This window comes from Agelaius phoeniceus, unplaced genomic scaffold (genome assembly GCF_051311805.1).
Source record: "Agelaius phoeniceus isolate bAgePho1 unplaced genomic scaffold, bAgePho1.hap1 Scaffold_115, whole genome shotgun sequence".
Lineage (NCBI taxonomy): Eukaryota > Metazoa > Chordata > Aves > Passeriformes > Icteridae > Agelaius > Agelaius phoeniceus.
In genome coordinates this window covers 1,786,505-1,807,118 of record NW_027509878.1, presented here as the reverse complement: position 1 = coordinate 1,807,118, position 20,614 = coordinate 1,786,505, and the positions used below count along the sequence as shown (strand labels likewise).

At 51.4% G+C, this 20,614-nt stretch overlaps 1 protein-coding gene across 1 annotated transcript; it reads right to left on the bottom strand.

Annotated features, from left to right (window-relative positions):
- Positions 1 to 571: 571 nt before the first annotated feature.
- On the bottom strand, positions 572 to 5,178 carry LOC129130581 (olfactory receptor 14J1-like). Its single transcript, XM_077173103.1, has 2 exons — positions 5,171 to 5,178; positions 572 to 1,370 (listed from the first exon to the last, which is right to left on the bottom strand). The coding sequence occupies exons 1-2, from the start codon at positions 5,176 to 5,178 to the stop codon at positions 572 to 574; spliced, it is 807 nt and encodes a 268-aa protein (XP_077029218.1).
- Positions 5,179 to 20,614: the final 15,436 nt, after the last annotated feature.

Below are 20,614 nucleotides of genomic sequence, written 5' to 3'. Positions count from 1 at the left end.
GAGCCTGGGCAAGGAGCCTGGAGCCCCCAGGGCCTGGCCTGAGGCGTCAGCGCTGCCCCAGCAGTGCCCATGGCCTGTCCCTGCTGCAGCCCCGGCACTGCCACCCCCAGGGCTGTGCCCGGCCCCGAGAGCACTCAGGCCCTGCAGCAACACCAGGGCCACCAGGGCAGCGGGGCAGGGCCACGGCAGCAGCACTGGCAACACCAAGTGCTGCTGCTGCTGCTGCTGCTGGGCACAGCTGCTGGGCCAGCACTGATCTGCCCCAGCTCTGCACACAGACATTGCTGCTGCAGCTCCAGAGAAGGCAACAAAAGGGCATCTGTGCAGAAAACTCTGCTGGGAGATCCTTTAGTTCCTCTAAATACACCAGGAGCGCAGCCCCTCATTGACACAGTCTGTGGCCACAGGGAAGTTGGAGAGAAACAAAATGAGCAATGGCACAAACATTGAAATTTATTTGCGGACAATAAGAAAAAATTAAAACAAGGGTAAAGAAATTCTAAAATGAAACCAAGAAGAAGTATCAAAGATTACTTTTTTTACAAGTGATTTGCAAACACTGACCAGCAGTTTAATACTTCTGAAATTTTCCAGTCATCAGTCTCCCCACTGCAGCCTTGAGCTCCTGGTTCCTCAGGCTGTAGATGAGGGGGTTCAGGGCTGGAGGCACCACCGAGTACAGAACTGACAGGGCCAGATCCAGGGATGGGGAGGACATGGAGGGGGGCTTCAGGTAAGTAAACACGACAGTGCTGACAAACAGGGAGAGCACGGCCAGGTGAGGGAGGCAGGTGGAAAAGGCTTTGTGCCGTCCCTGTTTAGAGGGGATCCTCAGCACAGCCCTGAAGATCTGCACATAGGAGAAAACAATGAACACAAAACAACCAAATACCAAAGACACACTAACAGCAAGAAGTCCCAGTTCCCTGAGGTAGGATTTGGAGCAGGAGAGCTTGAGGATCTGTGGGATTTCACAGAAGAACTGGCCCAGGGCATTGCCATGGCACAAGGGCAGGGAAAATGTATTGGCCGTGTGCATGAGAGCATTGAGAAAGGCACTGGCCCAGGCAGCTGCTGCCATGTGGGCACAAGCTCTGCTGCCCAGGAGGGTCCCGTAGTTCAGGGGTTTGCAGATGGACACGTAGCGGTCGTAGCACATCACGGTCAGGAGGGAAAACTCTGATGTAGCGCAGAAAGCAAAGAAAAAGACTTGAGCAGCACATCCAGTGTAGGAGATGTTGCTGGTGTCCCAGAGGGAATTGTGCATGGCTTTGGGGACAGTGGTGCAGATGGAGCCCAGGTCAGCGAGGGCCAGGTTGAGCAGGAAGAAGAACATGGGCGTGTGCAGGTGGTGGCCGCAGGCTACGGCGCTGATGATGAGGCCGTTGCCCAGGAGGGCAGCCAGGGAGATGCCCAGCAAGAGGCAGAAGTGCAGGAGCTGCAGCTGCCGCGTGTCTGCCAATGCCAGCAGCAGGAAGTGCCTGATGCAGCTGCTGTTCGACATTTGCTGTGCCTTGGCATAGGGATCTGTAAGAAAAGTAATCATGGAATAGTTGGGTTTGGAGAGGACTTGAAATATCCCAGCACAGGCTGGGGGCACTTTCCCCCCACTGCCTGCCCAGGGCTCTGCTGCCTGGAGCTGTCCCTGCCAGCAGCTGCTTCCCTGTGCCCAGGGCTGGGCCCTGCCAGTGCTGCCAGAGCCCAGCCCAGCCCTGGGGGCTCAGCTCTGCCCTGCAGAGCCCTCCCAGCTCAGGCACTGCCCAGGGGCAGCTCCGGCTCTGCAGGCTCTGAGGGCAACGTCAGAGTGATAGTGGAGCCCTGGAAAATGTAAAAAATAGTCTTTGAAAATATTAGGCTTTGTGTTTTCTCAGATCACTGCACCTGCATAAGCAGTATGATAAAAGATATAATTGTTAGATGTGATGATTGTTTAGAAATTAAATATAATTATTATATTACCAAAGGAAGAATTGTGAGAAACTATGTTGGAAATTTAAAGGGAGCTATGTTTAGCTGAAATCTGTTTATACAATAGATGAATATAAGTTTAATAATTAACATGAAATTTAAGTAATGATAGAGTATAAAACACGTTCACCTCGAATGTATGGTCAGAATCAGATTTGGGTGGAAACTACATTGATTCCCAGAACTCTTGAATAAAAAGCACCACATATAATCGCTTATGTGATTATGTGTTTTTGAACGCTAACAAGAGCTACCCTGAGGAGGCTGGAAAAGCAGCACTGATGCTGCCTCTAAAGGGCTCTGTGCTGATTTCTGTAACTGCCGGGTTTATAAACATCTGAGAGGATTGTTTTTTTTTTTTTTAACCTGAATTGAGAGATAAATATCTATGTGCAATTTCCTATCAAGACAACCAAGAAAAATAGATTTAAAAAGCATGATTTCCTCTTTCATCCAGTCCCTGCATCGCTGTGGTCTATTTATAACTTACTTGGAAATGTTCTGCAGTTAAATGCCATGCTGGGAGCAGTCCTGAACAATGCAGCATCCTCCCCACACAAGGAGAACACTCCCAAGCCTCACCAGCTGTCTCCCCCCACCCAGATCTTGTCCCCCAGTGCTGGCAGCAGCTGCCAGGGCTGGCTGAGAGCTGTCCCTGGCAGGCAGCAGAGTCCCTGCCCCAGCACAGCGCCCTGGGCTGCAGGACCCTGCTCTGCAGGACAGCCCTGGGCACCCCTGGCTGCTCTGCACAAGAGACAAGCAGAGAATGTACTCACAGGCTCTGCAGGCATTGGCATGTTCCAGCTGCAGGAGATGGCTCCAGGAGCTGCAGCTGCACTGTCCTGCAGCCAGAGGTTCCTGTGCCAAGGGCTGGCAGTGATTGTGCCCCAGGCACTTCTCAGCCCCTTCCCAGCCCTGCCTGATTGAAGCTCTCTGTGCCTCTGTGCTGTGCCCGGGCTGGCTGCAGGCAGTGCCCCAGCCCTGCTGGGCTGGCACAAGAGCTGCTCATCAAGAGAAATGTGCTTTTGAAGCTCTTCTTGGTGACCAGGAGCTGCCTCTGGGCCAGGAGCCCAGCCCAGCTCAGCAGCACAGACACAGCACAAGGACTTTAATCAGCCTCTGGGGCTTTGTGCTCAGGCCCTGGACATCAGTCCCTGAGAGGGAGCTGAAGAAACCTCTCCAGAACTCCAAGGCAGAATCCAACTCCAAACTTTCTTGGACTTTTAATGGGCCCCAGAGAGGGACACGACTGAGCAAGTGTCCCCAGGCCCCAGGCAGAGCAGAGAACTGCAGGCAGTGATGACAGGTGGGGACAAAGAGAAGCCAAGTCTTGGTGCCCTGGGGCACAGCAGGGTCTGTGCCACCAAGGGCTGGGAGGAGACACCTTGTCCTGAGGCCCTGGGGCCTCCTGGCACAGCCCCAGCCAGGCTGGGCACTGTCAGCCCCTTGTGCTGCCCTCAGCATCCCCCCCTAGCCCACATCCCAGTGGCCTCAAGGATCTGCTGCAAGGAGTCCCTGGGGAGCCTTGCTCAGCAATGGCCCTGGGGGCTCCTTCATGCTCCCTGCAGGGACTGCAGCTTTTTCAAAGTACTTTGGCTTTGGCTTTTGCCTTGGAGTCTCTGAGAGGTTTGTGCAATCATGGCCTCCAATTATCTGCTGTAATTAGTCCCTGGAGAGGCTTTGTCAGTAACAACACTCAGTGGGGCTCATTAATACTTCAGGGTACTTCAGTATTTGAAGGTACTTGGTGTTTCCCTTTTGATACAGACTCTGTGAGAGGTTTGTGCAATCATGGCCCTAATTATCTGCTTTAACGAGTCCCTGGAGAGGCTTTGCATGGACACTTAATGGGGCTCATTAATACTTTGAGGTACCCAAGATTTTTAAGGTAGTTTGGATTTTCTTTTCCACTCTGAATCTCTGAGAGGTTTTTTTGCAATCCTGGCCTCCAATTCTCTCCTCCAAGGACTCCATGAGGAACCTGTGTTGGGGATGGACCTCAGTGGGACCCATTCATTCTTTGAGACACTTTGAGTTTTTCCTCTGACTTTGATTCCTGGAAAGTTTTTTTGCAATCCCCTCTCAGGCCCTGAGGTTCCAGACTCAGCTCCAAATACACCACGGGGCTCATTAGGATCAAGCAAGTCCTGACAAACCATGGCTCTGCCTTGATTTCCTCTGGTCTGGAGCAGTTCAGCAGGAAGATTTCCTTTTACAGTTATGGAGAAATATTTCAAAGAGTTTCTAAGAAATATGCATTCCTATCTTAAATAGTGTCTTTATTGCTGTTCATATTATACAAGAGCTGATTGCAGCATTCTGTGCTTGATATTGATCCGGGGTCTCTCCTAAGGAGGTCTGGCCAGGTCACTGAAGTTGTACCTTGAGAGCTGATCCAGCATAGACAACCTTATCCCACATTCACAAACCCCTTGTGAGAAATTATTTCTGCTTTCAAAAATTTAAATGCTTTATTAAGACCTTATCAAAGTACAACAGAAGACTGAATAAAGAAAAGGATACAGCGCTGGGAGCAAAGGATTCAGTCACCATGTGCTCATCTACAAAATGGATGTTCTGTCTCTTATACCTCTAGCCCCTCCCAAAGTCTTGTCAATCGACTCCTTCTTCTCTGTCCAGTGCTGGAGATCACTGTCTCACACCTTGATTGGAGGTCAGGTGCTGCCATAGGAACAAGCCAACCCTCCCAAATGCCCCAGCTACTGAGGCCATCCTGTGATAGCAATGCAAGGGGGAGGGGAAGGATAACTGTACATCTACAAAACTTCTCCTAACATATATTTAACATTCACCCCTTAATTGTGAGAGTCAACCATAGAATTACTCATCTATAACAAACCCCCATTTTCTTTTTCTAGAAGTCATTTTGCTTGAACAATTAAAACTTTGTCTCTCTCTTGAATGAGTCATATGAGCATCTGTTGATGTGGGCAAGGACAGTGGGAACAGGAGAAAAAGTCTCAGGTTTTCCTTAGACACACTTATTTGGAATGGACAAAAGGGCATCCCAGAGGTCCAGTATGGCTCTGACTCCCATCTACCGTGCCTGTGTGGCTGCTACCCATAGTTGGTGCATCTTAGGGGTGAGCACAGAGGCCAACTCAGTCCTGCCTTCCAGTCCCTGTTGAATTAAAAGACAACTGAGGAATTACAGAGGTCTGGAATGGCCTTTTGTCCCTACCTTACCATGCCTACGGGGTTGCTACTCACAGCAGGGCTATGGAGCCTTCTTGGTAGCGAACAAAGGGGCCAACCCGGCCTTGCCCTCCTTCCTTTGTCTTATTTTCTTAAAGAAGCTGTCCCATTGCCTTTTACTGTCACTTGTGTACTTCCCCTCAACAGCTGCTGGTAATTCTCACCCATGAAAACAGGAAGACAGTTCTCGAGCTGGCTGGTGGAAGCTTGACTCTGCTTTTTGGGCATCTTGGTGTTTTCCTGGTTGTCTCTCAGTCTCTGCTTGAGAGTCAATCTTGTTTCACCCAGCCTGGATGTTACAGTCCACTCTTTGGGTTCTTCTCCTGGGCCTTTGACTCTGTTGCCATGAGTCCATCCCCGCTCTGCAGCTCGCACGGCCGATTCAGTGGTGAGCAGTGCCTGAAAGGGACCTTCCCACTGGGGAGTTAGAGGCTGATCTCTCCATGGCTTAATCATCACCCAATCCCCGGGATTAATATTATGGATTCTGAAATCCAGGGTGGTAGTTTGAGGAATTGCCCCTTTATGTCTTAGCCCTTCTAAGGTTTGTGCTATAGACATCACTTATTTCTTGGCATTGGCTTCCCCTTCCTCATGGGTGGCAGCCTTCTGGGGTGAGGTCAGGAAGGGAAACCCAAACATCATTTCATAGGGTGACAGCCCCAGATCTGACTGGGGTTGGGTTCTCATTCTTAATAAGGCCAAAGGGAGACATTTTATCCATGACATTTGGGTTTCAATCATTAGCTTAACTTGAGCTCTTTTAAGAGTTTGATTCATTCTCTCAACCCATCGGGAACTCTGTGGATGCCATGGAGTGTGTAATTCCCATTTTACTCCCAGGGCCTGAACAACTTTCTGCAATATCTTCAACCTTAAATGAGTTCCCCAGTCTGAATCAATCCTGTTTGCCATCCCATATTGGGGAATGATTGATTCTAGAAGTGTTTTACTCACAACATTGGCATTGGCTTTAACAGTGGGTACTACCTCAACCCAATGAGTCAAGTGATCTACTATCACTGGCAAAACTTCCACCATTGTACCTGGGGAAGCTCAATAAAGTCTACTTGGGTGTTTTGGAAGGGCCTTAAGGCCAGTTCTCGCCCTCACCTGGGTGTTTTCCTCATCATTTTCTCATTCACTTGTTGACATATCACACCCTGTTCAGTTACTTGCTTAGCTATTCTGAAAATTCCTGTGCATCCCCAGCCCCTTAGATATTGATCACTTTGCACTTGTGTACCCCAATGTGTTGTTCCATGTATGCCTTCTAGCATTTTCTTGCCTAGTGGTTTATTATTATTTCCTTCCATCTGCTCATTTCCCTTTGTTGTCTTCCTTGGCTCCTATTTTCAGGAGTTCTTCCTCTTCTGTCCCATTGAATATAGGGACTTTTTGCATTTCTCTCATGGATGTTAATACTACTATTAGTTTTTCTGTCTCTGATTCAGTTGCATTTTTAGCTTCTAAATCAGCTAAATTGTTCCCTTGTGCCCCTTTTTGATGTCCTTTAACACATACCACCACTACTTCCGCTGGTAATTGTAAGGTTTCTAACTCTTCTAAGACAAATTTTTCATGAATCAGTCCCTTTCCCTATGAATTTAATAGCCCCCTCTCTTCTGAAATTTTTCCAAAGATATGCACTTTTCCAAAAGCATATTTTCAGTCTGTATATTTTGTTCTCCTTTTCTGTGCTAATATTTCCAGAGCTCGCTTTATGGCATACAACTCACACCTTGGGCTGACCAGTTGGAAGGTAACTTTCCCTTTTCTATGGCCACCAACCCTTCATGCACTATAGCGTACCCCGATACCCTGTGCCCCTTTATTACCCGTGAAGATCCATCTATGTTCAGTCATTTTCCACCTTGGAGTGGTTGATCTGTTAGGTCCTCTCTTCCTTTAGTTTGATAGTTTAAAACCTCTAGGCAATTATGTATTAGTTCCTGACTTGGTTCTCCATACAAGAACTGGGCAGGGTTGAGTTGGTTACTCACGATCAGCTCTAAACCATTATCTCTTTTGATGGCTTCATACTTTAGCACTCGGGAATCAGTGAGCCATTTCTCAGCCTTTTGGCTCAGGACACTGCTTACTGAGTTTGGGATATATATCTTCAATTTTCCCCCAAAGGGTAATTTTTTGCTTTCTGCTATGAGTAGGGCAGTCACTGCCACAGCCTGAATGCAGGTTGGCCACCCCCGGCTGACAGGATCTAGCAGTTTTGATAAATAGGCCACTGGTTTCCTGGATCCTCCCCAGTCCTGGGCTGACACTCCATGTGCTACCCCTTTTTCTATATCCACAAACAATAGAAGGGTTTGTCTAAGGCAGGAAGACTCTGTGCCAGTGAACTGACTATTTTTTGCTTTAAAGCTTCAAACTTTTGTTCATTGTCTTTTTCCCACCTCATCTCTTCTTCTGCTAACTTTTCATACAAGAACTGGATGGCCTGCATGTATCCTTCAATCCATAGCCTACAACATCCCAACAGGCCTAAAAACCTTCTTACTTCCCTCTTAGTTTTTGGCCATGGGAGTGAGACTATCCCCGTGATTCTCTCAGGGTTCAGCCCCCAGCTCCCTTGACAAATCACATGTCCTTGGTATTTTACTTCTCGCTCTACAAATTGGAGAATCCCTTTTGATACCCAAAGTCCTTGGTGCCTCAGAAAACTTAACAACACCATGGTGGATTCCCAAACTTCTTTTTCTTCCTGTCCTGAGAAAAGCAAATCATTTACATATTGGATGAGCTACATCTCAGGTTTAATGGAGAAGAGCTGTAGTACTTCTCCTAGGGTTTGACCGAAGAGGTTTGGGGATTCAGAAAACCCTTGGGGTAACCCAGTCCATTGAAGCTGTTGCTTCCTCCCAGAATCGAGGTCCTCCCATTCAAAAGCAAATATATCCCACTTTCCTCTGCCAGTGGGTATGCCCAAGAAGCATCGTTTAGGTCTATCACGCTAAACCACTGGGATGTTACTTAGGAGTGTATAGGGATTTGGCATTACCAGATATGGATTCATAGTTCTTTTGTTCACTTCTCTCACATCTTGGACAAGCCTGTAAGTCCCATCTGACTTCTTTGCTGGTAATATGGGTGCATTATGGGGGGACATTTATGGTTCTAAGGTCCTGTCCTCAAGTAGGTCCTGGATCAGCGGCCGTACTCCTTGTCTCCCCTCCAGGGAAAGTGGGTATTGTCATACCCAAACAGGATGGTTTTCATTAACTACTTTTATTACTATAGGTTTCATGTTTAATTTACCTCAGTTTTTTGGTTTTGCTCACATCATGTCATGAATTTTCTCCTCATTTTCTTCCCTTATTGGAGAAGCTTAACTACCATTTTCCCTTTCACTGGGAGCACCCCAATGTCAAACTGCACCTGTAAATCCTGTCCTAAGAAATTTCACACTGCTTCTGGAACTAATAGAACATCCCCAATTCCTATTTTATTTGTTCCTTCAAACTTTATTTGCTTTATAACAGAGGCTTTGAAACCTTTGCCTTGTCTAGGTTTGAAAAGACAAGGGTCTGCTAATGAAGGCAGGAGCTGCCCCTGAAACGGAAAATGTAAAACCCCTCCCTCCAAATTGTTAAAGTTTTGAAATTAAGGGGGCTCTCAGGCACAGATATGGGAGCAGGAATAACAGTTCTTTATTAGCAAAGAAAATCAAAATAAAATGAACAATGCAGTAATACAAAACAACACTGATAGAATCAGAATATGACCTGACACCCTGTGGGTCAGGGTGTTGCTAGCAGTGCAATGAAAATAGTGGCTGCAGTCCTCCTGCAGTCTTCCTGCAGACAGATGTGGTTCTGTTGGAGCAGCGATCCTGTAGAAGGGTGTAGTCTTCCTCTGAAGATCCAGTGGTGGTGTAGATGGGCCTGGTCTTCCTCTGGGAATCCAGTGGAAGGGGCAGGTGCTCCTCTGGGAATCCAGTGGAAAGACTGTTCTGGTGTCCCAAAATCTCAGATTGTATCCAGGCGGGAATGCTTGGCTCCTCCCTCTGGGGACAGCATCTCACAGTGGGAAGATGGAATTTTATCAGTCATGCAGTGACACTCAATGGCCCATTAACAGCAGATGTCTGCCCAGAGGGAGGATTGGTTTGTGGAAGAGATAAAGAAAAACTGCCCAATTAACAGATGATAACTGGCCCACCTCTAACAGATGGGAATTGAACACACACATTACCTTGCAGTCTAGGACATTATGCATGCCTAATTCTATTTCCATCTGCATCCCAATGAAACCTTACACACAGCTCTCACTTATGATGGGGTTTCCCTGTGTACACAATGGCTTTCCCCATCTTTCTGCATTACCCACCAAGTGTAACCAGGTCCTTGAACAAAAACAATCCCACAGATGGGTTTGTCTTTGCCTGAGGTGGGAGTAACCTAAACAGTCTTTCTTAAGATACCTTTCATGTGTACAACAGGGACTTTTCTCCATCCACTGTGTGCAGGGGTTCCCTCTGGGCAGGACCAGCTCAACTGATGGACCCTCTGGTGTTGACCATCCAGGTGGCTTTTGCTAAGGTCATTTCCCAATTTCTAAAAGTTCCCTTGCCAAGTGCCTTCAGGGTAGTCTTAAGTAATCCATTGAATCATTCAACTTTCCCAGCAGCTGGTGCATGATAGGGGATACAATAGATCCATTCAATGCCATGTTCTCTGGACCAGGTGTTGATAAGGCCGTTCTTGAAATGGGTCCCGTTGTCTGACTCAGTTCTCTCCAGGGTTCCATGTCTCTACAGGATTTGCTTTTCCAGGCCCAGGATGTGTTCTGGGCAGTGGTATGAGACACAGGGTAGGTCTCCAACCATCCAGTGGTGGCTTCCACCATGGTCAGCACGCAGCGCTTGCCCTGGCGTGTCTGGGGCAGTGTGATGGAGTCAATCTGCCAGGCCTCCCCATACTTGTACTTGGACCACTGCCCACCATACCACAGGGGCTTCACTCTCTTGGCCTGCTTGATGGCAGCACACGTCTCACAGTCTTGGATAACCTGAGAAATTCTGTCCATGGTTAAATCCACCCCTGGGGCTCGTGCCCACTTATAAGTGGCATCTCTGCCCTGACGGCCTGAGGCATCATGGGCCCATCGAGCTAGGAACTTATGTTGCCAATCTAAGTTTATCTTGGACACCTCTATTTTTGCTGCCAGATCTACCTGCTCGTTGTTTTGGTGCTCCTCATTGGCTCTGCTCTTGGGGACATGGGCATCTACATGGCGGACATTCACAGGTAGCTTCTCTACCCTGGTAGCAATGTCTTTCCACTCTTCAGCAGCCCAGATTGGTTTTCCCCTGTGACAGTGTGCCTCTTTCCACCTCTCCAGCCATCCCCACAGAGCATTGGCTACCATCCATGAATCAGTGTAAAGGTAGAGCTTTGGCCACTTCTCTCTTTCTGCGATGTTCAGGGCCAGCTGAACAGCTTTGAGTTCTGCAAATTGACTTGATCCACCTTCTCCTTCAGTGGCCTCTGTGACCAGTCCTGTGGGGCTCCATACGGCTGCTTTCCACTTCTGGTTCATTCCCACAATGTGGCAAGAACCATCAGTAAAAAGAGCGTAGCGTGTATCTTCCGCTGGCAGTTGGTTGTATGGTGGAGCTTCTTCAGCCCGTGTCACTTCTTGTTGCCCTTCATCAGCGAGACCGAAGTGTTCACCTTCTGGCCAGTTTGTAATTATTTCCAGAATCCCAGGGCAATTCAGTTTACCTATAAAGGTGCACTGTGTGGTAACAGCAATCCATTTGCTCCATGTAGCACTGGTGGCATGGTGCATAGAGGGAACCTTTGCTTTGAACATCCACCCCAGCACCAGTAGTCGGGGTGCCAGGAGGAGTTGTGCTTCTGTGCCAATCACCTCTGAGGCGGCTTGGACTCCTTCATAGGCAGCCAAGATTTCCTTCTCTGTGGGAGTGCAGTTGGCTTCAAATCCTCTGTAGCTTCGACTCCAAAATCCCAGTGGGCAGCCTTAAGTCTCCCCAGGCACCTTCTGCCAAAGGCTCCAGGACAAGCCATGGTTCCAGGCTGCAGAATAGAGCACATTCTTCACCTCTGGTCCTGTCCTGACTGGGCCAAGAGCAACCACATGAGCGATCTCCTGCTTGATCTGGGCAAAGGCTTGTTGCTGCTCAGGGCTCCAGTGGAAAGTGTTCTTCTTGCGGGTGACCAGGTAGAGAGGGCTCACGATCTTGCTGTACTCAGGAATGTGCATCCTCCAAAAACCTATAGGGCCTAGGAAAGCTTGTGTTTCCTTCTTGTTAGTTGGTGGAGACATCGTGGTGATTTTGTTGATGACCTCAGTGGGAATCTGATGCCGTCCGTCTTGCCACTTCACTCCCAGGAACTGGATCTGTTGAGCAGGTCCCTTTACTTTGCTCTTCTTGATAGCAGAATCCTGATGATCCTCTCCTCTTTCTCAAACACTTCCATTGTCGTGTTCCCCCACACAATGATGTCATCGATGTACTGCAAGTGCTCTGGAGCCTCACCCTTTTCCAGTGCAGCCTGGATCAGTCCATGGCACATGGTGGGGCTGTGCTTCCACCCCTGGGGCAGTCAGTTCCAGGTGTACTCCACGGCCCTTCAGGTGAAAGCAAACTGAGGCCTGAATTCTGCTGCCAGAGGAATGGAGACAAACACGTTAGCAATGTCTGTAGTGGCAAAGCACTTTGCTGCCTTGGACTCCAGCTCGTACTGGAGTTCCAGCATGGCCGGAACAGCAGCGCTCAGTGGTGGAGTCACTTCATTCAAGCCACGATAGTCCACAGTCAATCTCCATTCTCTGTCAGACTTGTGCACAGGCCAGATGGGGCTGTTGAAGGGTGAGTGGGTTTTGCTGACCACCCCTTGGCTCTCCAGCTCACGGATCATTTTGTGGATGAGGATCACGGCATCTCAATTTGTTCAATATTGCCGGCGGTGCACTGTCGAGGTGGCAATCGGCACTCGTTGCTCTTCCACCTTCAGGAGAGCTACTGCAGATGGGTTTTCTGATAGTCCAGGCAAAGTGTTCAACTGCTTGATGTTCTCAGCCTCTACAGCAGCTATGCCAAATGCCCAACATAGTCCCTTTGGGTCTTTGTAACAGCCATTCTGGAGGAAATCTATGCCCAGAATACACGGGCCCTCTGGGCCAGTCACAATAGGATGTTTCTGCCACTCCTTCCCAGTCAGGCTCACCTGGGCTCCCAACAGGGTCAATTGCTGGGATCCCCCCGTCACCCCAGCAATGGAAACAGGTTCTGCCCCCACATGTCCCAAAGGTATCAGGGTACACTGCGCACCAGTATCAACTAAGGCATTGTATTTTTGTGGCTCTGATGCCCCAGGCCATCGGATCCACACTGTCCAGAAAATCCGGTTTTCCTGTATCTCTTCCTGGTTAGAGGCAGGACCCTCCCTAGCCCTGGTTATTATTTCTTTCCTGGGCATACATGGTCAAGGTACCTTCCAGGGCATCTGACGGATCATACTCAGCAGCTGAGTCATGGGAGGTTGGGGCTACCTTCACTTTACTGAGTTCCCTCAATTAGTGTTTCCCTCCTTGAGCTGATGCATCCATGCTGCCAGGACAGAAGTGGGTTTTCCATCCCACCTTCCCATGTCTGCCCCAAGGTCACGCAGAAAGAACCACAGGTCAGCCCATGGGCTGTACCCTCTCTCTCTAGCTGGGGAACGTTGGGCTCTGACTCTGGGGCCTGTGACTCACACTGGTGCAATGTGGGAACTGTTCCTCCTCACCTCCTCCCTCATCTCCCTCATCTCCTCTCTGAGTTCTTGGACCACGGCAGAGACATGAGCCTGCATTGGGCCATTGATCATACTCTGATAATTTCTAAGCTTGTTGCCAACAGAACCCACTGTCTCTCGTTTGTTATTGGTATTAATCATTGCAATAAAGGTGGTATATTGAGATGGCCCCAGATTTGACAGACTCCACAACATTTGCCCTGTGCACCTGACCTTGTTGGGGTCAATATCATGCTGTCCATCCCTCCCAAAGAGTACCTCCAATACTGCCACTTCTCTCAGCTCTTGGATCCCTTCCTCAAGAGTCTTCCAGAGCACATTCTGTGGTGCTGGTCCTGCATTCTCTCCCTGTGGACAAACCTCTCTCTGACACTCATTAAAAGCCACTCCCAGAGGGAAAGGGACCTTGGCTCCCTTACAAAAATCAGATTCATACCTGAGTCCTGAGTCAAGGGTCCCAAATTCCTTGCCTCACCACCATCCAGCTGGACACCTGTACCCATAAGGTCCCAGACCCAAAGTAGCCAGGTTGTATAAGTCTCACATCCCTGTCATACAATGTCTTTGTGCAGATTACAGAGACTTCCGTATGTCAGGGACTCGGTGATGACCTCAACTGTTGCCTCTCCTGGGCGTTGGGAAGACCCTCTTTTCATATCCTCATCTGGGTGCTCTGATTTCATCTTAGATCTCCTTGTTTCCACCAGGGCGACTGCTGCTGGCTGTGACTGCCTTTGCAGTTCAGCTGGAACCTGGACAGTTGTAACATCTGTGGGTTCCACGGCTGCACCATCAGACTCTCCCTCTTTGAGGCAGGGGGATGGCTTTTCACCAGCTGTGGAAATGTACTCCTTCAGCATCTGGCCCATCTCTTTCATTAGAACCCTCATCCAGCCTGGGTGGTTCATTTCTGAGGTGGGCTGTGGGGCAGGGTCAGGCTCTGGGGCAGCAGCATCCCTTGTCTCTGGGGTAGGTGTCAGCGTGGTTATCCAGGTTAATTTTCCCTTATCTCTGAACGCTAAATGTAACAGGCCTATCAGCAACACCAGCCACTGTATGATATCATTAGCATTTAGAGTGGATCTGAACCCTTTGAAAACTGGTGGGGCAGACCCAAAGACCTGGGTGAAGGGCTGGGAAAAATTTGCCCCCGTGTCATTTCCTCACAGTAAGTACCATTATTAAAGTAACCCCCAAAAACATACACTTAGTGTGTGATAGCTCTGAATCCATGTGCCTGCCTTCCAGAGGAAGTTAAAGATCCATGAATTCCTCACCTCATTAAGCCATAAAGAAAACTGGATAACAGCCAGGGCAGCCTTAGTTTGGTTAGCCTGTGTTCCCAGGGATTGCCTGGGTGCTCCTGATGGGGCAGAAGGAAGAGCTCCAGGCCCTCCGTGAGGGTGATGAGGGCAGTGGGCTGTCAGCGGGGGCTGGCTGGGGGAGCTGCAATGCCTGGGCAGGAGCTGCAATCCCTGCCCCGGCTGTGGTGGGCTTTGCTCCCTGTGTGGACCAGGGGTGGCGTGGGCAGAGCACACAGAGATTTCAGGGATGCGGGCAGGGGGATTCATGGCCAGCACCTTGCAGCTGATCCCCTTGGCCTCTCCTCTCTTGCGGCCATGGCAAGAGCTGGGTGGGATGGCTCTGGCAGGAAGGTCTCCTTGGATTCCTGCACATCCAGGTTCTGACCGTGGCTCTGTTCCTCTCTCTTGCAGCCCTTCGAGCCCTGAGTGAAGACAACAGCCCCTCCTGCATAAGCACATTTGTTCAGGTGATGTTTGAGCGAAGAGCTGCAGAACTTTCATCTGCTGGCTCAGAAGAACCAGTGACTCTTTAAGACCTCCAATCCCTTGGAAGGTGAGACCACCTGGAGACCAGAGGGGATCAGCTGGAGTTCCAGGCACAGCTGATGACTGGCACAACTGAGCCTGTGGGAAGCTCCCATAGCTCCTGCCTTCTCCCTCCCTGTTGACAGCTCCCTCCCTCCAGCCCTTGGACCCTGCCCATCCCCTTTCTTCCCTCCCAGCCCATCCCTTTGCTTCGCCTTCCATTAATAAACAGTTTGGCTTCCTCACTTTACCTGTATCTCTGTGGAGCTGGAGCGATGCAAATCCGGGGCCCTGGGACACACAGGCCCCTGCTGCCATTCTCTTCCACACCGTGTTTTGTGCACAGACACAGAGGAATGAGGGCAGGTCAGGCTGGAAAGGTTCCTGTGCTGAAGGTCCAGTTCCACAACACTGTGGAGTTCCAGATCTTTCTGAGCACCCTGGAGCCCCTGGATGTTGGAAGAGCAAACCTGATGATGCTCTGAACCCAGCTGAGAGGGATTCTACAGCAAGCATCCATGGAGGGCAAAGGAGCTTGGAATGCTGGAAGTTTTCAAGAATAGCTTCCTGAAAGCACAGCAGTGCTCCATCCCTGCACAGGATGAGGAAGAGGGCAGAACCAGAGACCATCCGGGCTTAGCAGGGAGCTCTGGGTGTGCCTAAGGGCAGATGAAGCAGCAGCATGGTGCCCGAGACTCGGACACGCGGCCGTGCCGGTGCCCGGAGCGCTGCCAGGCAGTGCCGGGATCCCGGCTGTGGTTCTGGTCCCAAGTGAGGAATGGCAGCCCCAGGCTCAGAGCCAGTCAGAAAGCCAACCAAGGGAGAGCAGAGGGAGGGCACCCTTCCAGTCTCTCTTGGGCATGGCTGCAAATCAACCCCTGCTGCTTCTTCCTCCGCCTGTGTTTGGGCTGTGCTGGTGGCAGAGCCAGCCAGGTTGTGCTCTGTGTTCCAAAGCCTGTTGGGAGCAGGCATGAAAAGCGCTGTGTGCACAGCAGAGAGTCTTGGAAGGTGCTGGCAAGAGCATCCTGTGGGGACAGGGCTCTGGGCTCTGGCTGGGAACAGCCTGGTTTTGTTGCCGTGAGCACAGGCAGGAGCTGAGGCAGGGGAAGAGGCAGCGGGCAGCTTGTGTTTGTAGAGGGCCTGGGGCTGCACCTCTGAACTTGCACCTGGACACACACTTGGGGGAATACGAGCTAGAGCTGGAGTGCCTGTCCTGAAAGGACCTGGAGTCATTCAGCCTTGCCAGCTTTCCTTAAGAGTGTGTTAGTGTTCCCCAGGAAAGCCACACATTTGGAGAAACACCTTTGGAGGAAAGGGGCTTGCTTCTCAAGGAAAGTGCTTCCCAGGGAGCTCCCAGTGAGGCAGGTGTGAGTGTCCCCCTTTGTCTCTCTGTGCTCCTTTCAGTCCTTGAGGCCTGTTGCACTTGGCAGAGGAGCAGGGCAAGGGAGAAGGCTGTGAAGAGCAGGTTTGGCATCCGCCTGGACCTGCAGAGACCAACCCAAGCACTTGCAGCAGGGTGTGTTCCCCTCCTTTGGACAGAGGTGTGAGCAGGAGCATCTCTGTCCAGCCATGAGCCCCAAAGCTCTCTGTGAGAGCTGTCAATTAAAAGGCCTTTGCACACACACTTTTCACATCTTTCCAGTCTACTGTGTTTCAACTCTTGGCAAAATGCATTTGCCTCCTGCTTGGTGGGAGCTGCTGTGGCCCAGGGCCAGCACAGAGCTGGGCTGTGTGGGCCAGGCAGCGTGGAGAGCCTTGGCTGATCTTGGCGTGTCCCTGCACTCAGAAAAGGCCTCCCAAGGTGTCCTGCTCATTGGCTCTCCCTGTGCATCTTGGAGAGAACAAGGTGGGCATTTCTGGCAGCTGGGCATCAGCAGGCCTCAAAATGGGGGCATGTGGTGGAGTGAGCCCAGCTGAGATCCCCTGAGAGCAGCCCAGTGCTCCTTGCTCCTCTCTGCTGACCCGGGAGCGTTTGTCTGCTTTCGGGATGGCCCTGGCTGTGTCAGGGCTGCTCCGTGGACACGAGACAGCCGCTCCTGTCCCGCTGGGTCCCAGCAGTGCCTGGCAGCAGCCCTGCATCCACGTCAGGATGCTGGCCAAGAGAGGCCCTGGGAGCTGAGGCAGCTGATTGGAAGCTTTTGCAGATACACACAGGGCATGGCCAGCAGCGTTCCCTCAGGATACAGCAGTGCTGAGGCGCCTCCCCAGAGCTGCCTGATGCTGCCCACTTCTTGTGGCACCAGTTGCTTTCCTGTGGGATGTTCTACCTCCGCCAGGAGTGAAGAGGGAGCTGGAGAAAGAGCTGGCCAGGCTGCTCTGGATCCTTTCCCAGCAGCCCTGGCTGAGTGGAGGAGTCCGAGCTGAGCGCAGAGGTGCCCATGGAACAGCCGTGCCCAGGAAGGCTCGCTGGGAAGGGTGATCCAGGAACCACAGGCCTGGCAGCCTGAGCTGCCACCGGGGAAGGCCTTGGAGCAGATCCTCCTGAGTGCCAGCCCACGGCACGTGCAGGGAACCAGGGTGTCTGCTGGAGGCTGGGAAAGCTCTGCAGAGGGACGGGCACAGCTGGGGCTCCTGGTGAGGTGTTGAGGGCTTCTGTGTGGGATTTTGGGGGGTAGGTGTTGGTGGGGTGTTGGGGAAGGAGTTGTCTGGAAGGTGAGAGGTCTGGGCTGGAATTTGAGTCAGTTTGAAGGCAGCATCTATGCTTTGGCACAGCTTTGGTTATGGAGGGCAGAAAGAATATCTGTGACTATTTCTATTCATGGTCCTGTTTCACCTGCAGGGAACAAGAGGGGAGAGCTGTACTTTATTGGTCACTTAGATATCTGTACTGCAGGAGGATCAGCCCTTTTGCCATCTACTCATTTGTTTGGGTTACTCTTGTAACTCTGAGTGGTCTTTCATTCCTTGAGAGCTTTTATTCCTTAAGAAAATTAGGAGATTATCATCCCTTCATCAAAATCCATTTGCAAATCAAAGAATGGTCTTCTTTTTGGCTCTGTGTAGTGTTATGTTTTGTAAAGTGACATTCAATGGATGATAAGGCAAATGAGTTGCTGCTTCAGGATGGGACACAAACTTGTAGACCAGTCAGATTCTCAGGCCATCCCAATAAATTTGGGAAGTTTGCAAATTTTGGAACTACTTGAGCTGAGCAATGGGAAGTACAACTTTCCTGAAGTGAGGATTCCTTAATGCCAGATTCTTCTGTGTCTTCATGGCAAAGATGTGTTTGTGGTGCAGGAAATGACTTCAATGAGAAAATAACTCCAGCACAGAGTAAGAGCTTCTGACAGAGACCAAGTGTTGCCAGCAGTTGCTGCAGGTGCTGCTGCCATCAGCCCCCAATGCACGTGGGCTTTGGCTCCCTGTGGCACAGCAGCCCCCCGGGGGCACAGGTCTCTGGGGCAGGAGACGGGCACCAGCGCTGCCAGGGCTCGGGGGTGGCAGCTCTGCTTGGGCAGGGACTCTGCCACAGCTGCTGCTGTCAGCACTGCCCGGGCCCCAGGGCTCAGAGCAGCATTCGTGCCCTGGCCCACACATTCCTTGTCAGTGTCACACCCGTGGGTTTAGGATGGCCACCGGCCGGGAGGTGTCCCAAGGAGGCCGTGCCAGCTTCCATGGAAGGCCCCGTGCCCTTCCCAGCGCGGCTGCGTCGGCAGCCCTGGGGCTCCTTCTGCTGCCCTGAGCCCGCAGAGCAGGGCAGCGTTTGCTGATGCTCTGAGCCCTTCCTAAAGATCCTGTGGGGCTGCCTTAGACACCTGGGGCCAGGCATTCCTTCCAGCCTGGGCCACTTTGGCTGGGCTGGGGGCGGCCCCAGGGCAGGCAGCAGTGTGTGCAGGGGCCCTTTGTGACATGGTGCAGCACGGTCACTGTGGCATAGAACGGGTGTCCAAGGCCTCTTTGTGAAACGTGGGAAATAGAAGCTTGCCCGGCTGCTGGGAACAGGCAACAGGGCAGAACGGGACAGAGCGGTGCCGTGAGGAGCCCCCGCACAGCGCCCTCGTTCCTGTCCCACCCGGAGCCTTTCCCAGGCGTTATTCCTGCAGGTGACCTCAAGGCCAGACCACAGGACTTGCTGACCCGTGGTCTCCCTGAGGCTTCTCTTCTGCAGGAGCCTTCGAGGCCGGAGCCCAATCCTTGACAGGAGTCTCCTGTCCTTGTGGCAGGAGCCCTTGAGACCGAGCGCAGGACTTGCCATCCTGCAGCCTTCCTGAGGCTTCTGTCTTGGAGGTGCCTTCCAGGCAGCACTTGGGGACTTGGAGCTTTTGCAAGGCATCTCACCTGCAAATAGCCAGAAATCCAGTCAGAGATATGGAGCAGAGCCCCCCGAGAGTGCCCAAGCTGGCCTGGGTGGAGGAGGAGGAAGAAGGCCCTGCAGCTGCCCCAGCACAGGAGACCGAGGAGGTGGTGCCGTTCCAGCCACCGCAGGAGGGTGAGTGGCAGAGCTGGGCCACAGGGTTGGTGTCTGCAGCCAGCTTGACCCCATGCCATGCCATGCCATGCCATGCCATGCCATGCCATGCCATGCCATGCCATGCCATGCCATGCCATGCCATCCCCTGGGGAAATGCCCATGGACAGGACGGAAGAGGGCCTGGGCAGTCACCCTGCAGTGGCCGCGCTCCATCCCCTGGGCCATCCCGGGGCTCTCCCTGCCTGGGCAGCGCAGGGCTGGCCTGTGTTCTCCGGCCTCTCCCGCAGTTCCTCAGCTCTGGCTGCTCTCGCTCTTTGCCAGATGCAGACCTGGAGTGCACACAAGAGCAGGAATCCAGCCGTGGCCACTTCCGCAGCACAGCGCAGGTCCCTGCAGCCACCCCCACCTGGGCTGGGCCTGCTGTCCCTGCTCAGCCCAGCACCGTGTGTGCAGCACTCCATGCAACATCCCCGGCTTCCTGCCCTTCTCCTACAGTTCATCTGCAAATTCATCAAGAGAATGCAGGAGGAGGAGACCATCGCCATGGGCACTGGGCTCAGACCATACTCGCCCATCTTCAAAACCAAGCCCAGCGCTGCCCTCCTGTGTATGCCTGTAGAGGAAGGTTTTTACTATCCAAACCAAGTAAGCAGCCTGTGGGCAGGGCTTGATCCTCCCAGGAATTGCTTGGCCTCCCAAGCCACGCATGCTGGTTGCTGGGTGTCGGGTCCGGCTGTCTGTCTCTGCCCCGACACGGGTAGAGTGGTTCTTTGGTAGGCGCGATGCAAAGGACGAGTCTGGACTCTTCAGCTTTCGGTCTTCAGGTTGTTTATTATTTCTTATCTACAAAATTTTTCTGTCTGCCCAACAGAGGTCTGATCTGCAGGCAGTCACAGGCACTCTCTGACCACCCACGGGGCGGTCATGTCTTTTTATACTAAAACCTACGTATACAATATTTACCTTTATTTCCCAATGCTTTTCACCCATGTTAGCAAGTGCACCTTCACCATAAACCAATCTCTAAGTGCCAACATCATCACAGGAGATGGAGGACAAGAAGAAGAAAGAAGAAGGACAAGACACGCCCTGATCCCTCCATCTTGTCTCCATAACCCCCCTGTACCAAAAACCTTAAAGTCTATATCTCACCCTCTAAATGTGTCTCTTTTACACCTTTTACTCTAAAGTGATTCTCTTGTCCTCAGACTCTTGTTACTTCTGTGGATGGATCAAAATCAAGCCACCAAGCACTCTTGGCAACATTCCAGGGTTTTCGAGACCCCCAAGGGTTCTCCTGGCATCTCTGGACATCGGGAACGATGTGCTGAGATCCCACATCTCCCCCTTCTGTTTGCACCAAGAAGACTTCTTTGGCAACTTGACTCATGACACGTCTCACA